The sequence below is a fragment of the Indicator indicator genome, chromosome 2 (genome assembly GCF_027791375.1).
Source record: "Indicator indicator isolate 239-I01 chromosome 2, UM_Iind_1.1, whole genome shotgun sequence".
NCBI lineage: Eukaryota > Metazoa > Chordata > Aves > Piciformes > Indicatoridae > Indicator > Indicator indicator.
The window spans coordinates 19757673-19774589 of record NC_072011.1 but is presented as its reverse complement, the minus strand read 5'-3'; the positions used below and the strand labels follow the sequence as shown (position 1 = coordinate 19774589).

The 16917-nt window shown below is 38.5% G+C and overlaps 1 protein-coding gene across 1 annotated transcript in view; it reads right to left on the bottom strand.

Moving 5' to 3' along the window:
* The window catches only part of SYNE1 (spectrin repeat containing nuclear envelope protein 1), a 295201-nt gene that overhangs the window by 227043 nt on the left and 51241 nt on the right, over positions 1–16917 (bottom strand). Inside the window, exons 5-9 of the mRNA XM_054395242.1 lie at positions 12049–12141; positions 10177–10355; positions 8178–8374; positions 7928–8037; positions 3676–3723 (exon numbers count right to left, since the gene is read on the bottom strand). Of these exons, the coding sequence (XP_054251217.1) occupies positions 3676–3723; positions 7928–8037; positions 8178–8374; positions 10177–10355; positions 12049–12141 (627 nt within the window). The remainder of the gene's footprint in view (positions 1–3675; positions 3724–7927; positions 8038–8177; positions 8375–10176; positions 10356–12048; positions 12142–16917) is intronic.

Sequence of the window (16917 nt, the reverse complement as noted above, 5' to 3'; positions counted from 1 at the left end):
ACAGAATATCTGGGCTTAATTCTCTCCTCACTTAACAACATACAGTCTAACTGTAAAGCACTTCTTGAGTATAAGAGAGCTCAATCTTACAGTGGTGAAATCACAACAATTTGGGGCATCGCAGTGTCAGAGATACTAATTTCAGTTCTCATCTAATGTTAAATGAACACAAAGTTCTTTGAATATACACCTCAACAGTTAATTTTAGCTTTCCAAACACTTGCAGAGTCAGTTTTCAGTAGAAGTTAATTAAGCTGAGACAGGAAAGGATTTTATCATCTTTTACCTAGTCTGCTATTGCTGGGGAAAAAAAAAAAAAAGTTCTTTTCTGAGTGACTTCAGGGCAATCCTTGACATCAAGCTCCAAGGGGAGAAGAGAAAGAAAGGAAACCCCAATTTTATTAAGCTTCTTTTCCTTCCATGTATTTTTATGAATTTGAAGAACAGCTTATTTGTTTTACATTTCAGTCTGACATGGCACTATTTGCAGGGCTGGTAAGTTCTCTGCCGAATTCAGTGGCTTGGCAGTGAATAGAAGAATACAAACAGGAAATCTCAGGTCTATGAACATGCTACATGAGAAGGTTGTCAGGCAAGAGAAACGTTTTTGTGCACTGTGTTAAGTAGGCTAATCAAGTAGGATATATGTCTGTCTCAAAGTTCCAACCAATGAGAAGCCACTCTTTGAAACCAAAGTAACCTTATTACTGTAAAATTTGTCAAAACCAGAACTATCAGAGCAAACAAATGCAATACCACACCACATGAGTTAATTACCCAAAATGAATGTCAAGCATTGCAAGACAGAAGAAAAATTTTACTATGTGATAAAGGGGAATAGCCACTGACTGCATTTAAGAAACTAATTTCTTTTAAGAAAAGATTCTACACTGGGAAAGAAGTTGATTAAAGGCAATACTAAACTATGCCTGCTAATGCATGCAAAGACTTACAACAATCCTACTAACGGAAACTTGAAGCAAGATATTCTTGATGTCAGGAAGAGAGTAAGTATACTACACACAGTGTTGTGGCACTTGTAGTTCACATTGTATGTTCAGTTCTGTAAAAGGCTGTGCTGCAGGTTATTACCACTGAGAATCACCTCTCGAGGGTAAGCATCTTTGTGGCTACAACTTCATACAGCAACGTGTGCAAAACAGGTATTCTATGAAATTCCTGTCAATGGAGCTTAAAAATGTCTAAAAGTGGGTCTGAACAAGTAATTTTGAACTAGAATATCACAGGAATCAAGAACACCTCTAAAGTATCTAAAGAGCACAGGAACAGTCATACCTCTCTTAAATCACATACCATGTCTCTGACATTAAATTAAAAGTTAACAAGTGGCATTGAGTTTGATGTAATGTTTGCTATTTATACTTAAAAAAAAAAAGTTTAAATGCAGAAGACATAGGTGCTTCAGCAACTACCTAATGGAATGCTCTTAAACACAGTGTGCAACAATGTATGATCTGCACTTTATTCCTACATTTTCACAGGTTTCGAGTACATAACCTGCCAACAAAAGCATTTTGAAGTCTCAGTTTGTGTAATCAACATTAAAGAATCACTTTCATCTGAACTGGCTGAAGGAAAGAAGCCAGAGTTGTGGTCAATGGGACAGAGTCTAGTTGGAAGCCTGCATCTAGTGGAGTTCCTCAGGGGTCGATACTGGGACCAGTACTACTCAGTATATTCATCAGTGACCAGGATGAGGGCACAGAGTGCATTGTCCACAAGTTTGCTCATGACATAACAGTGGTGGGAGTGGTTGACACACCTGAAGGCTCTGCTGCCATTCAGTGAGACCTGGACAGGTTGGAGAGTTGGAGAAATTTAAGGAAATACAACAAGGGCAAGTGTAGAGTCTTGCATCTGGGAAAGAACAACCCCAGGTATCAGTATAGGTTGGGGACTAACCTGCTGGAGAGGAGTGAAGGGGAAAAGGACCTGGGGGTCCTGGTGAAGAGAAGGATGACCATGAGCCAGCAATGTACCCTTGTGGCCAAGAAAGCCAATGGTATCCTGGGGTGTCTTAGAAGAGGTGTGATTAGTAAGTTGAGAGAGGTTCTCCTCCCCTTCTACTCTGCCCTGGTGAGGCTGTATCTGGAATTTTGTGTCCAGATTTGGGTCCCTCGGTTCAGGAAGGACAGGCAACTGCTTGAAAGAGTACAGCACAGATCCACAAAGGTACTGAAAAGAGTGGAACACTTCCCTTACAAGGAAATCCTGAAGGAGCTGGGTCTCTTTAGCTTGAAGAGGGGACTGATGGGGTGACCTCCTTAATGTTTATACGTGACAGGCGAATGTCAGGAGGATGGAGATAGGCTCTTCTCAGTCACATCAAATGATAGGACAAGGGGCAATGGGTGCAAGCTGGGACACAGGAGATTCCACGTGAAATGAAGAAAAACTTTTTCACTGTGAGGGTAACAGAACTCTGGAACAGGCTGCCCTGGGTGGGTTGTGGAGTCTCTTTCTCTGCAGACATTGAAAAACCATCTGTTTGTGTTCCTATGTGACTTAGTCTATATGTTATCCTGCTCTGGCAGCGGGGTTAGACTAGAAGACCTTTTGAGGTTCCTTCCAACCCCTAACATTTTGTGATTCTTAGACACAAAGTAACCTGTTCACCAAGACTGTACAGTTTTAATGAACTATCATTCTTAAAATAAGATTTCCATTTGTGCCCGGTGCTTCTTACTCTTAGTACAAAAATAACAAAACTATATTCTTACATACGTGCAAATTATTTTCTAAAGCCTGCATATCTGAAGGAACATACAGATCAGAATACAAGCCAAAGAAAAGTTTAGGGATAATTTGTGATTTACTCAGTATGAGGATTATTGATCTCTGATCACAGTTATTTCAGTTTAACTAATGCAGTATTTTTTATTCTACATGATAGTTCCAAACAGCATTTTAATGTACTCATCCCGACATCATTGTATGAATATCCACTGATTTACAGAAATGAACTGAACTGGAGCACTCAACTGCCAAATGACAACTGCCAAATGACATCAAAGAAGGTAATCAGGGAAAAGTGTTTATGAATTTCAATATGACTAGGGAGTAAATTTTAAATATATGACATTTTCAGCCCAGACTCAAAGTCAAAGCATTATTCTATTTTACTTTTTTAAACCACCATAATTTATGGGGGAAAACAAGGATCAGTGCATATCATACAATTAATTTCACATGAATGTTCTCTCCTTCCAACCCGCAGTTCACAGACACCAGTTACACAATCACATATACAATCAAGTATCTACTCTATAAACTTCAAGACACGTAAAAATATCCATCTAAAATGAGAATAGATGAGCAGAAATATCAATCTATTTTTTATGCATATATCTATACTTAAGAAAACTAAAAGCATAGTCAGAGACTTATTATGGCAAAGTTGACTTGCTTTTCTATAATATTTGTGAAAATAATTGCAAAATTAAGCATTAAGATGTTATGATCAGCTCATGTAAGAAAGCAGACTTAGAATCATTATGTTTGTCTATTTGACTTTTTGGAAAGATTAATGTAAAGAAACCAAATCAGCGTACATAAACTCACCCAAAATCTAAAGTGAAATAAGTGCAGGATAAAAAACATAACAAGCATGAAAGGTCCAATTCAAGCAATTATTCTACAGCATGTTACCCTTACCTTAAATTTCATAAAAGAAATGACAAAAGTTGGGATTGCTTGAAGTTCCTAGCAACATGAAACAAATTGGAAAAGAAGCAGCAAAACAAAAGTCGAACAAAATAAAGCAAAGCAGGCAGAAGTCCAGAGAGCACAAAAGAATCACGTGTAAGAATACAAGCGGTACTTAAAATACTATAAAGTATCTGTATCCTATCCAGTGAAGCAGTTTTTGTATTAGATCTGATTTCCACTAAATGACTAGTTACTTACCTTAGAATAATTGTGATTCTTTGAGATGTGTTGACTACATATGTTTATACATGTGCATAGCTGGCCCATGCATGAGATACTAGATCTTTTTTAATTCTGTTCCCTCTTGACCACAAATAAAGCATAAGCTTCAATCATTACTTTAATTTCCAATGCAAATTCTTTATAAACTGAGTATTGCATCAGGAGGTAAGATGAATGAGAATGTGTGGACAACACATCTTGGGGAAACATAGTGGCAGCTAAGTTGGCTGGAAGGCCAAGACAGAGGATTAGAAGTCCTTCCCTCCCACCATCAAAAAAACCCACCCAGACAGACTCCACTCTGCAGTAGGATTTCTCTCACTAAATGTAAGCATCTGCAACTGAGATAGTCACTCTTCTGGTTCTTTTTGACAGAGATCAAAAAACAATTGCATCTAGCATCTACTGCCCAACTCATCTCCTTCTACAACATGCACTTAACAGGTCAGATGGAATACACCCTAGAACTACTTTTGGAAACCAAGAAATTAGGAGTACCCTAGGAGTTTAAGGGTAAGAGTCTTGTAAGGTTATCTTTCCCAGCTACCTGGATTCTACCATTCTGTGATACATAGTTCCTTATAGTAGACTTCAGAAGATTACAGAACAGAACTGGGGGAATTATATCAGTCACCAAAAAAAAAAAAAAATAATCCAGATGTGCTTTAATCAACTGCCAACATTTCATCTATCATTACCTAAGGGAGGCATTAATCTGAGTCAGCTTTAACTCTGTTGTAATGCTATGCAACACAAACTTCTAGAAGACAGTTTTAGGACACCATCTTAAGAAAGATGTCATCTGGAATAGTGCCTGTCCCTCACTGATTACAGATTGGTTGCAAGTAATTAGTTTTTAGATCCCTAAAGATGGATGAATCCTTTCCTAAATAACTAAACTAACCAGATAATGAGAAGTTTGTAAGGAAAGCTTTATGATGGACATGGATGCTCCAGGTCAGTAAGAAGGAACAAAGAAGCAGTAGATACTGTTCTACCTTGCACTGTTAGCTATGGTGATCACAAAGGCATCCAATTCACTTACATGGTTTCCACAAAACACAAGAGAGAGATTTTGATGTGAACTAATCTTACATGTTTGGTCTGATCTTGGCTTATGTTTCTGTACCTAAAACAGAACCTGTGGACAACACTTCTTGAAAAACACAAGGATTTTCAATCTAAACTGATTATATAGTCACAGAAATATCTCACATCTGATTCACTATCAACACTATGCACTGAGAAAAGTACTCTCTCCTTTATATTTGTTCAAGGAAGGTAAATATTAGAATAATTATGGGTGTAGAGAGCTATTTTAAAAATACACTTAAATGGCTTGCGTTGTCCAGAAAGTCAATTAAAAAAAGAAAATCTGTTTATGAGAACTATTTGTTTTTATTTTTTAAAAAATTAATTTAAACCTCCATTCTTCTATGATGCCATTTAGGAAAGAACATTCCTCTTGCATTGCAAGATTACCTCTGCTGTCACCATTTCATTAAAGAAAAATAAAAACATATCAACTATGCTCTTAAATATCATCAAAGAATTGGTGAATCACAGAATAGTGAAAGGGACCTCTGGAGGACATTTAGTCCAAATCCCCTGCTCAAGCAGGGTCATCTAGTGTCAGTTGCCCAGGGCCATGTCCAGGCAGCTTTTGAATATCTGAAAAGATGGAAACACTTCTCTGAGCAACTCAGTAGTTTTCACAGCTCCTATCTCTGGGGGTATAGCCAGAGACCATAAGAGCACAGAGTGGCTGAGTCCTGCATCATCTCTGTGTAAACCTCAGGAGACGGTGTGGGATTGATCCTTTAAAGGCAAGCCCAGCACAGGCAGCACACCTGGCTGAGGCTGTTTGCAGTAGAAACTGCATTGTGTGCCATGGTATGGAGACAATGGGACTGCCTTAGCCTTCCACGGTCCACAGGATGAAGCTTCAGTGCTCATTCCCTCTGCTTCAGCAGCCCTATTGCTCAGTGTGGGGATGCTGTGCCATCAGCACAGGGATGTCCTCAGACCAATATTGCAGCAAGGAAAATGAAAAATGGTGTCATGGTAGGGCCATGACATGGCCCAGTACAAACCCAGACAGGCCTTAAGATGTCTAGACAAGGTCCCTTTCTCTCCCCTCCTTCCCGCAGAAGGACAGGGCAATGTGGAAAAAGAACAAAGGGGACAGGACTCCTGCCTGTCTGGTAAACAAGCTGTTTAAACAAGCTGGGTGAGAGCACGTAGGTTGACCACCGCTCCCCCAGAGACAAGGCCTTTATTTCTGCCTTTTATGGTTATAGCCTGGTAGAACGCCTTTCCATTGGGCAGCTACATGTTAGCTTCAGTGCCCCACTGGACCAATCGATCACTGGCCAGGTATATATATAGGCTGACTTTGTATTCACCTTTGCCTTGCTCAAACCTTGCTTTCAAGCATACTTGGACCCATCTCATAGAAGCTGCCTTGAGTTGCCCTGCCCTGCCTCAAGTGCCTGGTCCAGAGCCTGGCATATAGCCATGAGCCATACACAGCAAACCAGAGAAGCCAGGAGGCTAGAAAAGCCAGATCTGCCTAGCCTGCTTCCCCTTGCCACTAGAATCGTACTGTGCCTCAGTTTACCCAGGAACCAAGCAAGCGCCTGTTATGAGAAGTGTCGTTAACTGCCCGCCGTCTGCTGAAGCCAGATCAGCCTGGGACCATGTGGTAAACTCTCCTCGCCAGCAGTCTGCCATGTCAGCGCCCTACGAGAGTGCCCCAAAACTTCATTGCTAACACAGCAGCCACAGCATCCCCTGCATGGTTAAAATCAGCGGTGAGTAATTAATTCATTGCCCTTTTGGCGTAAGGGTCCTTACTGAGTCTTCCCCCATTGTAATTGAGCGCTATCTGCTCTCAGGGACCTTCTCTTTCCACGTTATTGCCTCCTAATTTGCATAGAATTGTTTGTACTTTGCCCAAAGACTGTATATTCCCATTGTAAATATATATTCCATCCATACAACGATCCTATTTAACGAGTTTTGGCAATTTTCATACTAATAAAGGGTTACTAATATTTTTATTAATACCAATTTGCCATATCGTTTATTATTATTGTAAGGGTAATTAATAATCCCCTTTATAATAAATGGACAGCAAAGCTACAGCTACTTTAGCCATACAGAGCCATAAGGAAGAAGATTCATTCCTTACAAAGCTCTTCTGTAACTCTACAGGGAATGCAAAGAAACAGATAAAAAATGTTTCCTCTTTCTCTCGTGCTGAGGTTAGGCAGATTGTCTCAGCAGTTCTTCCTGTATTTGCCATGAAGAAAGCACATGATCAGGATTATAAAGTGAGTAATGCCAAATGATTATGACTGAATACAACACTCTAATGCAAAGCCAATGCACTAGAGCATACACAACCCAAAAAACTGGAAAAAAAACCCCAACAAACCAACCAAGACCAAAACACAACTATTACTGAAACCAATTCCTTAGAGCAAATAGTCAAATATCACTGTGTAATAGAAAGAAATCTGTGTCACAGTTTCTTGAGTCTAAAAGCCCTAAGCAATCTCTTGGGCTATTCTTGTTCTTACCCAGAAACCCAGTATGACAAAACCAGAAGTGATGTATTGCTTCAGGTAACAAATATTGCAATCTCATTGGTGTTATGCTTGAGAAACTCATAGGGAACCTTAGGACCCATTGGTTTGCTACTACCTATAATAATTGTTTGTGTTTTGCGGCTCCTACTGCTGGAAATACGAAAATCTCCGCAGGATCAACTATTTTCTACATCAACTAGTAAAGATCTGCAACAGTGGTTCCTTTATTCTCAGCTAATCACTCAAAGTTTTTACTGTGTTTGCTTTTCACTTGAACTGCTCATCAAAAGGAAACATAATAACTCATAGAAAGCTGTAAAATGCATTTATAAAGCCCCTCTCATGATAAACTCTTTTGAATAGTATATGCAAGAGAAACTTACATCATTCTCCTGCACATCAGTCACTGTATGATGAGGATCAGGATAATACTTCAGAAACTGGGCTACATATGTCATGACAGACTTTTCATCTGGCTTGTCAACATCCACATCTGACAAGTATAGGACATAGTGAATTATTTAGACAAGTGGCATAAAATTCTGCTTAAGTATCTACATACTATGAATTAGCACATGATTTAACTCATGCAACCAGTTCAACTATTTTCATTGGTTTCATTGCATTAGGTACCTTCTGGATCAAGGAGCCTTGGAATTCCTAGTTCTGATTCTGCAAGTGTGAAGGCTTCTTCCAGGTTTTCTCTATTTGATCTTTCCCTCACTTTCTCCATGTCTACTAAATCTGGGCGGATAGCATGAATAACGGAATGAAATGCAACACCACTCCTCCAGCTTTGTCCAAAATCTTTGATTTCAATTCCAACTTGCCTAAAAAATATGAAAGAAAAACAAGTGACATGCAATAAAATCAGGCCTAGATGAGAGAAGACCATGGCTACCCACCGTTAAACCTATATCACTTGTTCCTGCAAAGCTAATCAGCTACCATACGCAGCTCCATGCATCCACTGCATAACTTAATTTCTGCTCATGAAGATCCAAAAGCTTTTTGTTATACATATACTGGATTTGTCTTCAGTGGGCTTGCTGGTGGCAATAAGCCAATGGTATTTTGAACAAGTCAAGTCTACTAAGATTCTCAAAGTTCTTCTACGACACACAGTGTCTGTATGCAACGCTGTTCACCACTCCCTCACTACAAAGCACTTAATATCTCCCTCCATTAGAACTACTGCAGTTCAGTTAGGTACACCAGCATCATTAAAAAGCCCTAAAACAAACAAAACCCCAAAACAACAACAATAAAAAAGGAAATAAATAAAATAATATTCCACTTATTGGTTATATTTTAAAAATCAAAGCATAAAGATTGACATGACTGCTGTTGAGATAAAAATGTAACACAAGAAGTTCTTTATACTCTTATCAAAAGCACAAGCGATACTGTAATTTCATGCACCCAGGACACTTACTTGTCCACTAAAAAATAAACACAAATAAATATAAAATGAGGAAGTAACCAGAACTGAATCATACTTCTGACTGCTTCTTTTAAAAGTAATTTTGAAAGGCATGGTGGCCCACAGCCTGTAAGACTTGACTTTGAGCACACAGACTTCCTTTGAGGACATGCTCACACATTAAGGCAGTCTTGCTATTGAGAGGTTCACTGCAACACTACCTCTGAATGAAGGCTTCATTCAAAGCTCACTGGCATCAGTGAAACACCTTCACTGAATTTAATGAGCCAGCCCTTAAAAGCTGCAATGGCAAGGCTAAGTGTACCATCCTGTCTTCTTTGAACACATTCCACCTACTCTTCAGAATAATGCTGACAGCTTCATTAATGCACCTCTTTCTTTGTATTGTCTTTGTTTACATCTGGAAATTGTAGCTGACCACTTTCAGTTACCTGTCTCTTATTGACAACAATGCAATAGAAAGAATGCCAAATTAGACTGTAAGTTACTATATTCTACCTATTTATTGAAGAACTGGGAAAGGGCTGTAATTTTACAACTATATTTCTTTTCTCTGAAGCACAATTCCATAACTGGATATTTTCTCTCCACAATTCGCACATAACTGACCACTTCAAATATCAGTCATTCCAAATTCAAACAAATAAATCAAATTCTTTTAAATATTTGATTTTTATTTTCTTATTGTGGAAGCTATCAGGGCAAATTTTATAGCAATATGTCCCTTGTATCACCAAACTGCAAGCCAACATTAATAATTTTTCATCACCTGTGTTTCAATAGCAAGTGCCAGAACTTAGCAACCTTACAAACTGTCACTGAGGAATGCTAAGTGGATATAGGACTTGCATTGTCACATGGAGTGTTTTTTGGTAATAGGACTAATACACTGTCATTTAGACATCTAATTCGCTTTTCAGTTCCTCATTCTGTCAAAGGTAATCCTATTCATTATTCAGAAACAATGAAATATGATTGCTTGTCAAATTAATGCAAATTGCTATTTATTACTTGCTTGTGTTATGTTGGTAACATTTGGCAGCTTCAGTTGTCAAAAAGAATATGATCACAGAGAGGTGCTCCATAAACACAGAGCAAAAGAATAACCACCAATTGAGAGAGTTCAGAAACTGAAAAAAAAACATTTGCACTGTGTATGTAAATTCAGTTCATTTGTAAGTTACTTACTTTGCTGCTGTGTACTGTATCCATTTTAACAAAGCCTTCCTGGCGCTTCCTTGGACCTTGGTTACCACCTTCCGTTTGCTTGGGGGACTTGCAGTTTCTGAACTGACAACACTTTCCACAGAAGAAGCACTGCTAGACAATGACTGCAGCTGTGGAAGGTTGCTGGTAAGCTCTTCAATCTGTTGGGAAAAGGTGTTAATGGACTGTTTGTAGATAATCTTAATTCTCATCAATTTTTAAATAATTTCCTAATACAGCTGACAAAATAAAGTTGGATAAAAGTTGTAATAAGTATGCTGCATTTTATTTAACTGTACATAAAAGTAGCTTTAAAAATGCTGAGTTATGTGCCCAGATGATAGTCTTAATTTCAGAAGTACAAGACATCTAGTGACTTTCTTGCCACCCTACAGCTAGAACAACATGCAAGTGTGTCGTTATCTATTATGGCAAATTCCCATAGAAATAGGAGACAATGGTTTACATGTAGCTTGAATTCAAATTATAAAGTAATCCAGTAATTTCAGAAGAGGCTTGTTCAATTAAAGAACAGAAGCTACCTCAGTGATCTCATCTGGATCATTCTTTACTTATAATTGCACTGTTTGGATACAAATTCAGTTGTGATTTTGCTTGGAGGTAGTTTTTGAAGGAATAGCGAATGTTCTGTCACAGGATCACAGGGGTTGGAAGAGATCTCCGAATATCATCGAGTCCAACCTCACTGCCAGAGCAGGACCATAGAATCTAGCACAGGTCGCACAGGAACACATCCAGATGGGTTTTGAAAGTCTCCAGAGAAGGAGAGTCCACAACCTCTCTGGGTAGCCTGTTCCAGTGCTTGGTGACCCTCACAGTGAAGAAGTTCCTCCTCACCTTGAAGTGGAACCTCCTGTGTTGTAGTTTATATCCATTACCCCTTGTCCTGTCAGCAAAGCTCATTACTGGTGGTTACTGAGGTTGTGTGACAGTTGCATCGTGCCTTTCATCAAATGAAAATCATTAACTTGACTCTTTTAAGAAAATTGACTAAAAATTTGGGTTTTTAACATGAAAAAGTTATATCCAGAGGATGTTGCAAGATTGTCCATGGCAAAAAATTACTCAAAGCTGATTCTATGAACCACAGTTTCAGTAATTCTGTGAAGCATATTTTTCCCTGTTCATCTCAAAGCTATAAACTAATATAAAAATGTTACTATCATTCTGGCTAATTTTTCTTCCAAGATCTGAATCACTGAGGTGTCACACTGAGACATGAAAGCTACATCACAAGAGAGCCAAAGCCAAGGAACGTCACAAAGAAAAGCAACAAAATCAATTTTTTTTAACTGTTGAGCAGTGACTCATTTTGTTAACTCATATGGACAGGATTTAGAAAACCATTCTTTCCTCCCACCTAACTGACAGAACGCAAATGATTTTTCCTCTGCAAATTCAAACCACCCTCAATCTACATCATTCACAGCTAAATTCTGCCCTTGCAAATATCTGCATCTCCCAGAGAAATCACTGTGTTTACGTGTTTGGGTTTTTTTTAATAATTACTGTCTGGCATTAAGCACGCTAGAATTAGGCATATAACACAATTACTAAAAGTACTTGTAAGAATAATCCACAATTCTACTGTTTTTGTTGCTTTGTTGTATTCTTCACAGAAAGTAGAATATGTTCCAGTGATGAAGGAACTCCATTCAATCTATTCCAGATCAATCTATTCCAATCTAATTTTACCCACTGTGAAGCACCCCTACCCGTAACTGTTGCAGGATCAGATTCACAGATAATTATAAAGTGATTTAGCTACATAAGTTCACATGAAACAACGATCTGAACTACTATCTAAGCAAGTATAAAAAAAAAATGTAGTACCTGAAAATACAAAATTATGGTCCACACCAAGCCAAGCACAATAGAGGGTCTGCCATCAGCAATATCAGTTGAGTTTATGTTGACGAGCTTAATCTACATAGTAAAGAAAAAAAGTGTTTTATCACACACAAGATAACAATTATGACAGACATTTAAAATAGGATTTATATTTTTAATGCACTTTTGCAATTAAATAACAAGTTTCTTAATTTTTAAAAAATAGTAAACCAGTGAATTGTCCCATTTCACTTTTTAAAGAAGTATGGCTAGGGTAATAGTAGATTTTTAAAGACATTGTATGCTATTCATAGAAAAAAAAAAACAACAAACAACTTAATTTCAAGTGGAAAGAAAAATAAAAATTACATAGAAAAATTGTACAAACCGGAGATCCTCTGTATACAGACTAGCATGAAAAGCAAAGGGAAAAATGATATAAAAGTAAGTTTTAAATTACTATTATTAGGTAAATACATCAATTTAATTTCATAATGCAATGATTGACACAACTTACAACAATTAATAAATCAAATTATGTGTTCTGTAACAGATTTTAAATTATGCAGGGGTTTCTTGATACAGTTCTAACAAATTTAGAATGGAAAGAGAAATCTGAGTTTAAGAATAAACAAGAAAAGGAAAAGGGAGGAGAAAGCATTGAAGACAGATAAGAGGGAAAAAAAATAACACTGTTCTCCAGCAGAGAGCTTTTATTGTAAAGGGTATTATTACCACTGACTACAGCTCCCTTGCAATATAAATCTTTTAAAATAAAAGTTGGAAAAACGAGTTGTCCAAGGTCACATGAAGTTTTTCAACAAAACCAGGAAGAGATTCCATGACTCTTAACTCACAAATGCTAATCTATAGTCTAAATATCAATTTAAAATAAACTCATAAGATATAAGGCAGTAAAGGAGGGGAAAAAGATTACATAATTTTAAAAAATTAACTGGTAGATAATACTCAAGAAAATGGAATGAAACAGGTTATATTGGAAAATTAGCAAATACTTTGATATCAACTTCCTCAGCAAGACATCAGCATGCCATCAGTCATGATATAAATATGAAGGGCTGCTAAAAAGTTCCTTCACTGCAAACTTGTTCATGGACAGTTACTCTGTCATGTGTGGAAAACTCTTCTGTTTCTATCTTCTCTTGTTTCCAACAAGATGACAGCAGTCTGTGGTGTGGAGTCCAACATGCAGAGTTGCAGAGGCAAAAGATGGAGAAGGTGAATCCAGCATTACCTCAGCATTTTGCAGAGGTAAAATCTGTCCAGCTAGCTCTTGACATAGCTGAACAAGAGAGATGGCTAATGCTTTATCTGTACACCAACTCATGGATGGTAGCCAATGCTTTTGGCTAAAGGACTGAAAAAAGAATGGCTGGCAGAGGAAAGGAAAGCCTATTTGGGCTGCTGATCTGTGGCAAGACATTGCTGCTCACATTGAGAGAATTCCAGTGAAAGTGAGACACATTGATGCTCACATACCTAAGAGCAAAGCTACTGAGGAACAACACCACAACCATCAGGCAGATCTAGCTGCAAGAGTTTCTCAAGTAGATATGAACTCTGCTCTTGACCTTGATTGGAAACACTGAGGTGAACTATTTCTAGCCTGGTGGGCTCATGATGCATCAGGCAGAGATACAACCTACCAGAGAGCTCGTGACAGATCCATTGACATTTCCATGGACATTATCACACAAATCATACATGACTGTGACATTTGTGCTGCTATTAAGCAGGCAAAGCAAATCAAGCCCTTGTGGTATGATGACTGATGGTCTAAGTACAAGTACGGTGAGGCGTGGCAGATTGACTACATCACTCCCTTATCTGGTAAGCAGTATGTGCTGACCATGGCAGAGGCGAGTACTGGATGGTTGGAAATGTATCCAGTTCCTCATGCAACTGCACATAACACCATTCTTGGTCTGGAAATCCTGTGGAGACACAGTACTCCAGAGAGGATTGAATCAGGCAACAGAACTCATTTTAAAAACAACCTTGTAAAAAAACTGGGCGAAGGAGCACGGCATCAAGTGGATATACCACATTACCTACTACGCACCAGCAGCTTAGAGGAAAATTGAACACTACAAGGGTTTGCTGAAAACCACCCTGAAAGCCGTGGGGGGTGGAACTTTGAAAAACTGGGAGAAACATCTAGCACAAGCAACCTGGTGAATAGCAGAGGTTCAGTAAATCAAGCTGGACCTGCACAATCAGATTTGTTACAAAAGGTAGAAGGTGATAAAGTTCCGGTTATTCGAGAAAAGAATCTGTTTGGGTATTTTTCTCCTTCAGGAGAGGCCAAGCCTATCTGAGGGGTGGTTTCTGCTGAAGGGCCTGGTCACGCTTACTGGGTAACGCAAGAGAATGCTGAAATTCAGTGTATTCCACAAAGAAATCTAACTTCACCTGAGGGAGTTTAAATTCAGAATGTATAGCACAAACTGTTAGGAGTTCTGCTTCAGATACAATGTCGCACCCAAGAGAAGAATCCATGAGGAATCTACAATACATAAGCACGAATCTTAAGTCACCTAGGAGACCCTGTCCTTTTCTTCATCTCATCTGCAAAGAGACAAACTGTTTTCTTATTTCCTGATTTTTGAACTTTTGAATCATCTACATCTGAGATAGCCAGAGTGGAAGATAGATTGAAGATAGGAACTTTACTGCCCAATTTTATAGATATTGGTTTAGATTAGATGGATAGCATTAGCAAACAATGACATTATTTAGAAGGCGTGGATCGTGGTAGTTTCTGGCTGTGCCTAGAAAATTTTCCACAGAACAGAAAGTAGTAGAATGTAAATAAATCACCATTGGATGTGAAAAGGAAAATAATGATAAGTTCTAAATAATCCCATAAAAGTTAGATATGTAAAGTGACTTCTCTTTTTGGTTTCCTCGCTCTGGCAGATATTAATTTCTGGCTTCTGCTAGCTTTGCTGACCTTGAATGTGCTCTTGTTGTGGTTAAGTAACTAATGACAACTCTCTGCTCTTTCTCTTGTCCCATATACAGGGGGGTAGGGAAGGGAGCAGGGACGGAAAGGTATTAGAAGCCCCTTGGTTCGTCCAGGGGGGTTCTCGTGTTGTTTATAAATTGTATGTATATGTAAACATTGTATATTTTGTACATATTAATTGTATTTCATTTCTAGATTGTAGTTTTGCTTGTGTAAATACAGCTTCAATTGCTTCCATCTGAACTAGTCTGGCAATTTTATGTTGGGGGATAATTTCAACCCACCACAGTCATGTCATGACCCCTCTTCAGCAGAGAAAGGGAATCATCAAAAGAAGAGGAAATCCACAGACTGAAATGAAAATGGATTTAAGAAAACAGTCAAACTAGTATCAATGTGAGTAAAAGACGTATAAAGTTATACTCAGTGCAGCAAAAATGCAGCAGTCACGATATACAGGAAGACAGTTCTTAATATCAGGAAGAGAAACAAGGTAAGGAAGACTTCAAGGAAGAGCTTTACCAGGAGGCTCCTCAGCAAACTTCCTCCTTCATACTGGGTGTGATGGACACAGTATGAGGTACACCTGTGAGCCAACTCATGTCAACTGTCCTCAATGACTCAGACATGCTAATAGCCTGCAGCCCATGGCTGGCCCGTGATTCTGTCCCAGGACAACTAGGACATCTAGTTATTGTGCTGCCTTTGGTTTAAACTCCATTAAAATGGATCTAAGATTACAAAATAAACTTTCCAGAACCATGAAAAAACCAGTTTGGTGCAGAATGATATCTGCTAATTGCCAGCTGCATTTTTCAGTATAACAGGGTTATTTGCAGAAGTCTCTTTGGGCAGTGATAATAGGAAGACAATTAAATGCATAACGAACTTTACTTCTGGGAGAGCCCATGGAAGAAGGAGACCCTGTCAGCACTCCCCAAAGTATTGCGTGCAGCCACTAGTCTCCATTCGCTCACCTTTGGGTGCAGGCCAGGGACTGCACTCTGCTGTTGAAAAGACATTTCTTGTCTGAACTGTATCCCCACCTCCTCTGGGAGGAAAAGGATGACTGACTAGATCGATACACCCTTCACTCTGGATTCAACTTAGAAACTACCTGGTAATGTATACCAGCCTACCTGACACATTGCATATTTCCAACTCCCTCTAGAAAAAAAATCTTGCATACTCATACAAAGTACACACAAAAATAACTAAAGAAGTCCAGAAAAAAAGTGCTCAGATATCAGGAGTCAAAACACGGTGATCCATTTCTGGCAGGGTCAATTACCCAGCTGCACTGCTGTATTATTTCTGGGATCTCAGCCAGATCGCTCAAAGCACAGGTCTCCCAGTACTTTGTGACATGCAGAGTAGGGAAGCATAGGGTTTTTTCCTTCACTGCAGCCTTGTCTTAGGTTATAAAGGTCTCATCAGAAAGCACCCCTCTTTGTATTGAAGCCTCCACTCTCAGGCTGTATATGATATGGCTTTTGTTAACAAACTGTACTATATAAAATAGCGAAATTGTAAGCTGAAGCTGAATTTGGCTCCAAGAAGATAGTTGTCTTTGCTTTGGTTATACATTTTTCCATTTAAAAACTTTTCTTATGGATTTCTTTCTACAGACATCTCCTAAGACTGTTTCTCGTGTAATGGAAATATAATTAAGTCAAGATGCCATATGGTTAAAGAAAGAAAGAATGCCAAAAGCCAACAATTCCTTGTGTATAGCATGGATACACAAAATTAATCAGGTGTTACATCTGCATTGAGAAAAATGGAACTAAAATACGAAACTAGAAGAATAAAGTTACTACAATATAAAGAGAAAAGGCAGGAAAGAACATAGAAGTAGGCCATAAAGCTATTCTTTTAATTAT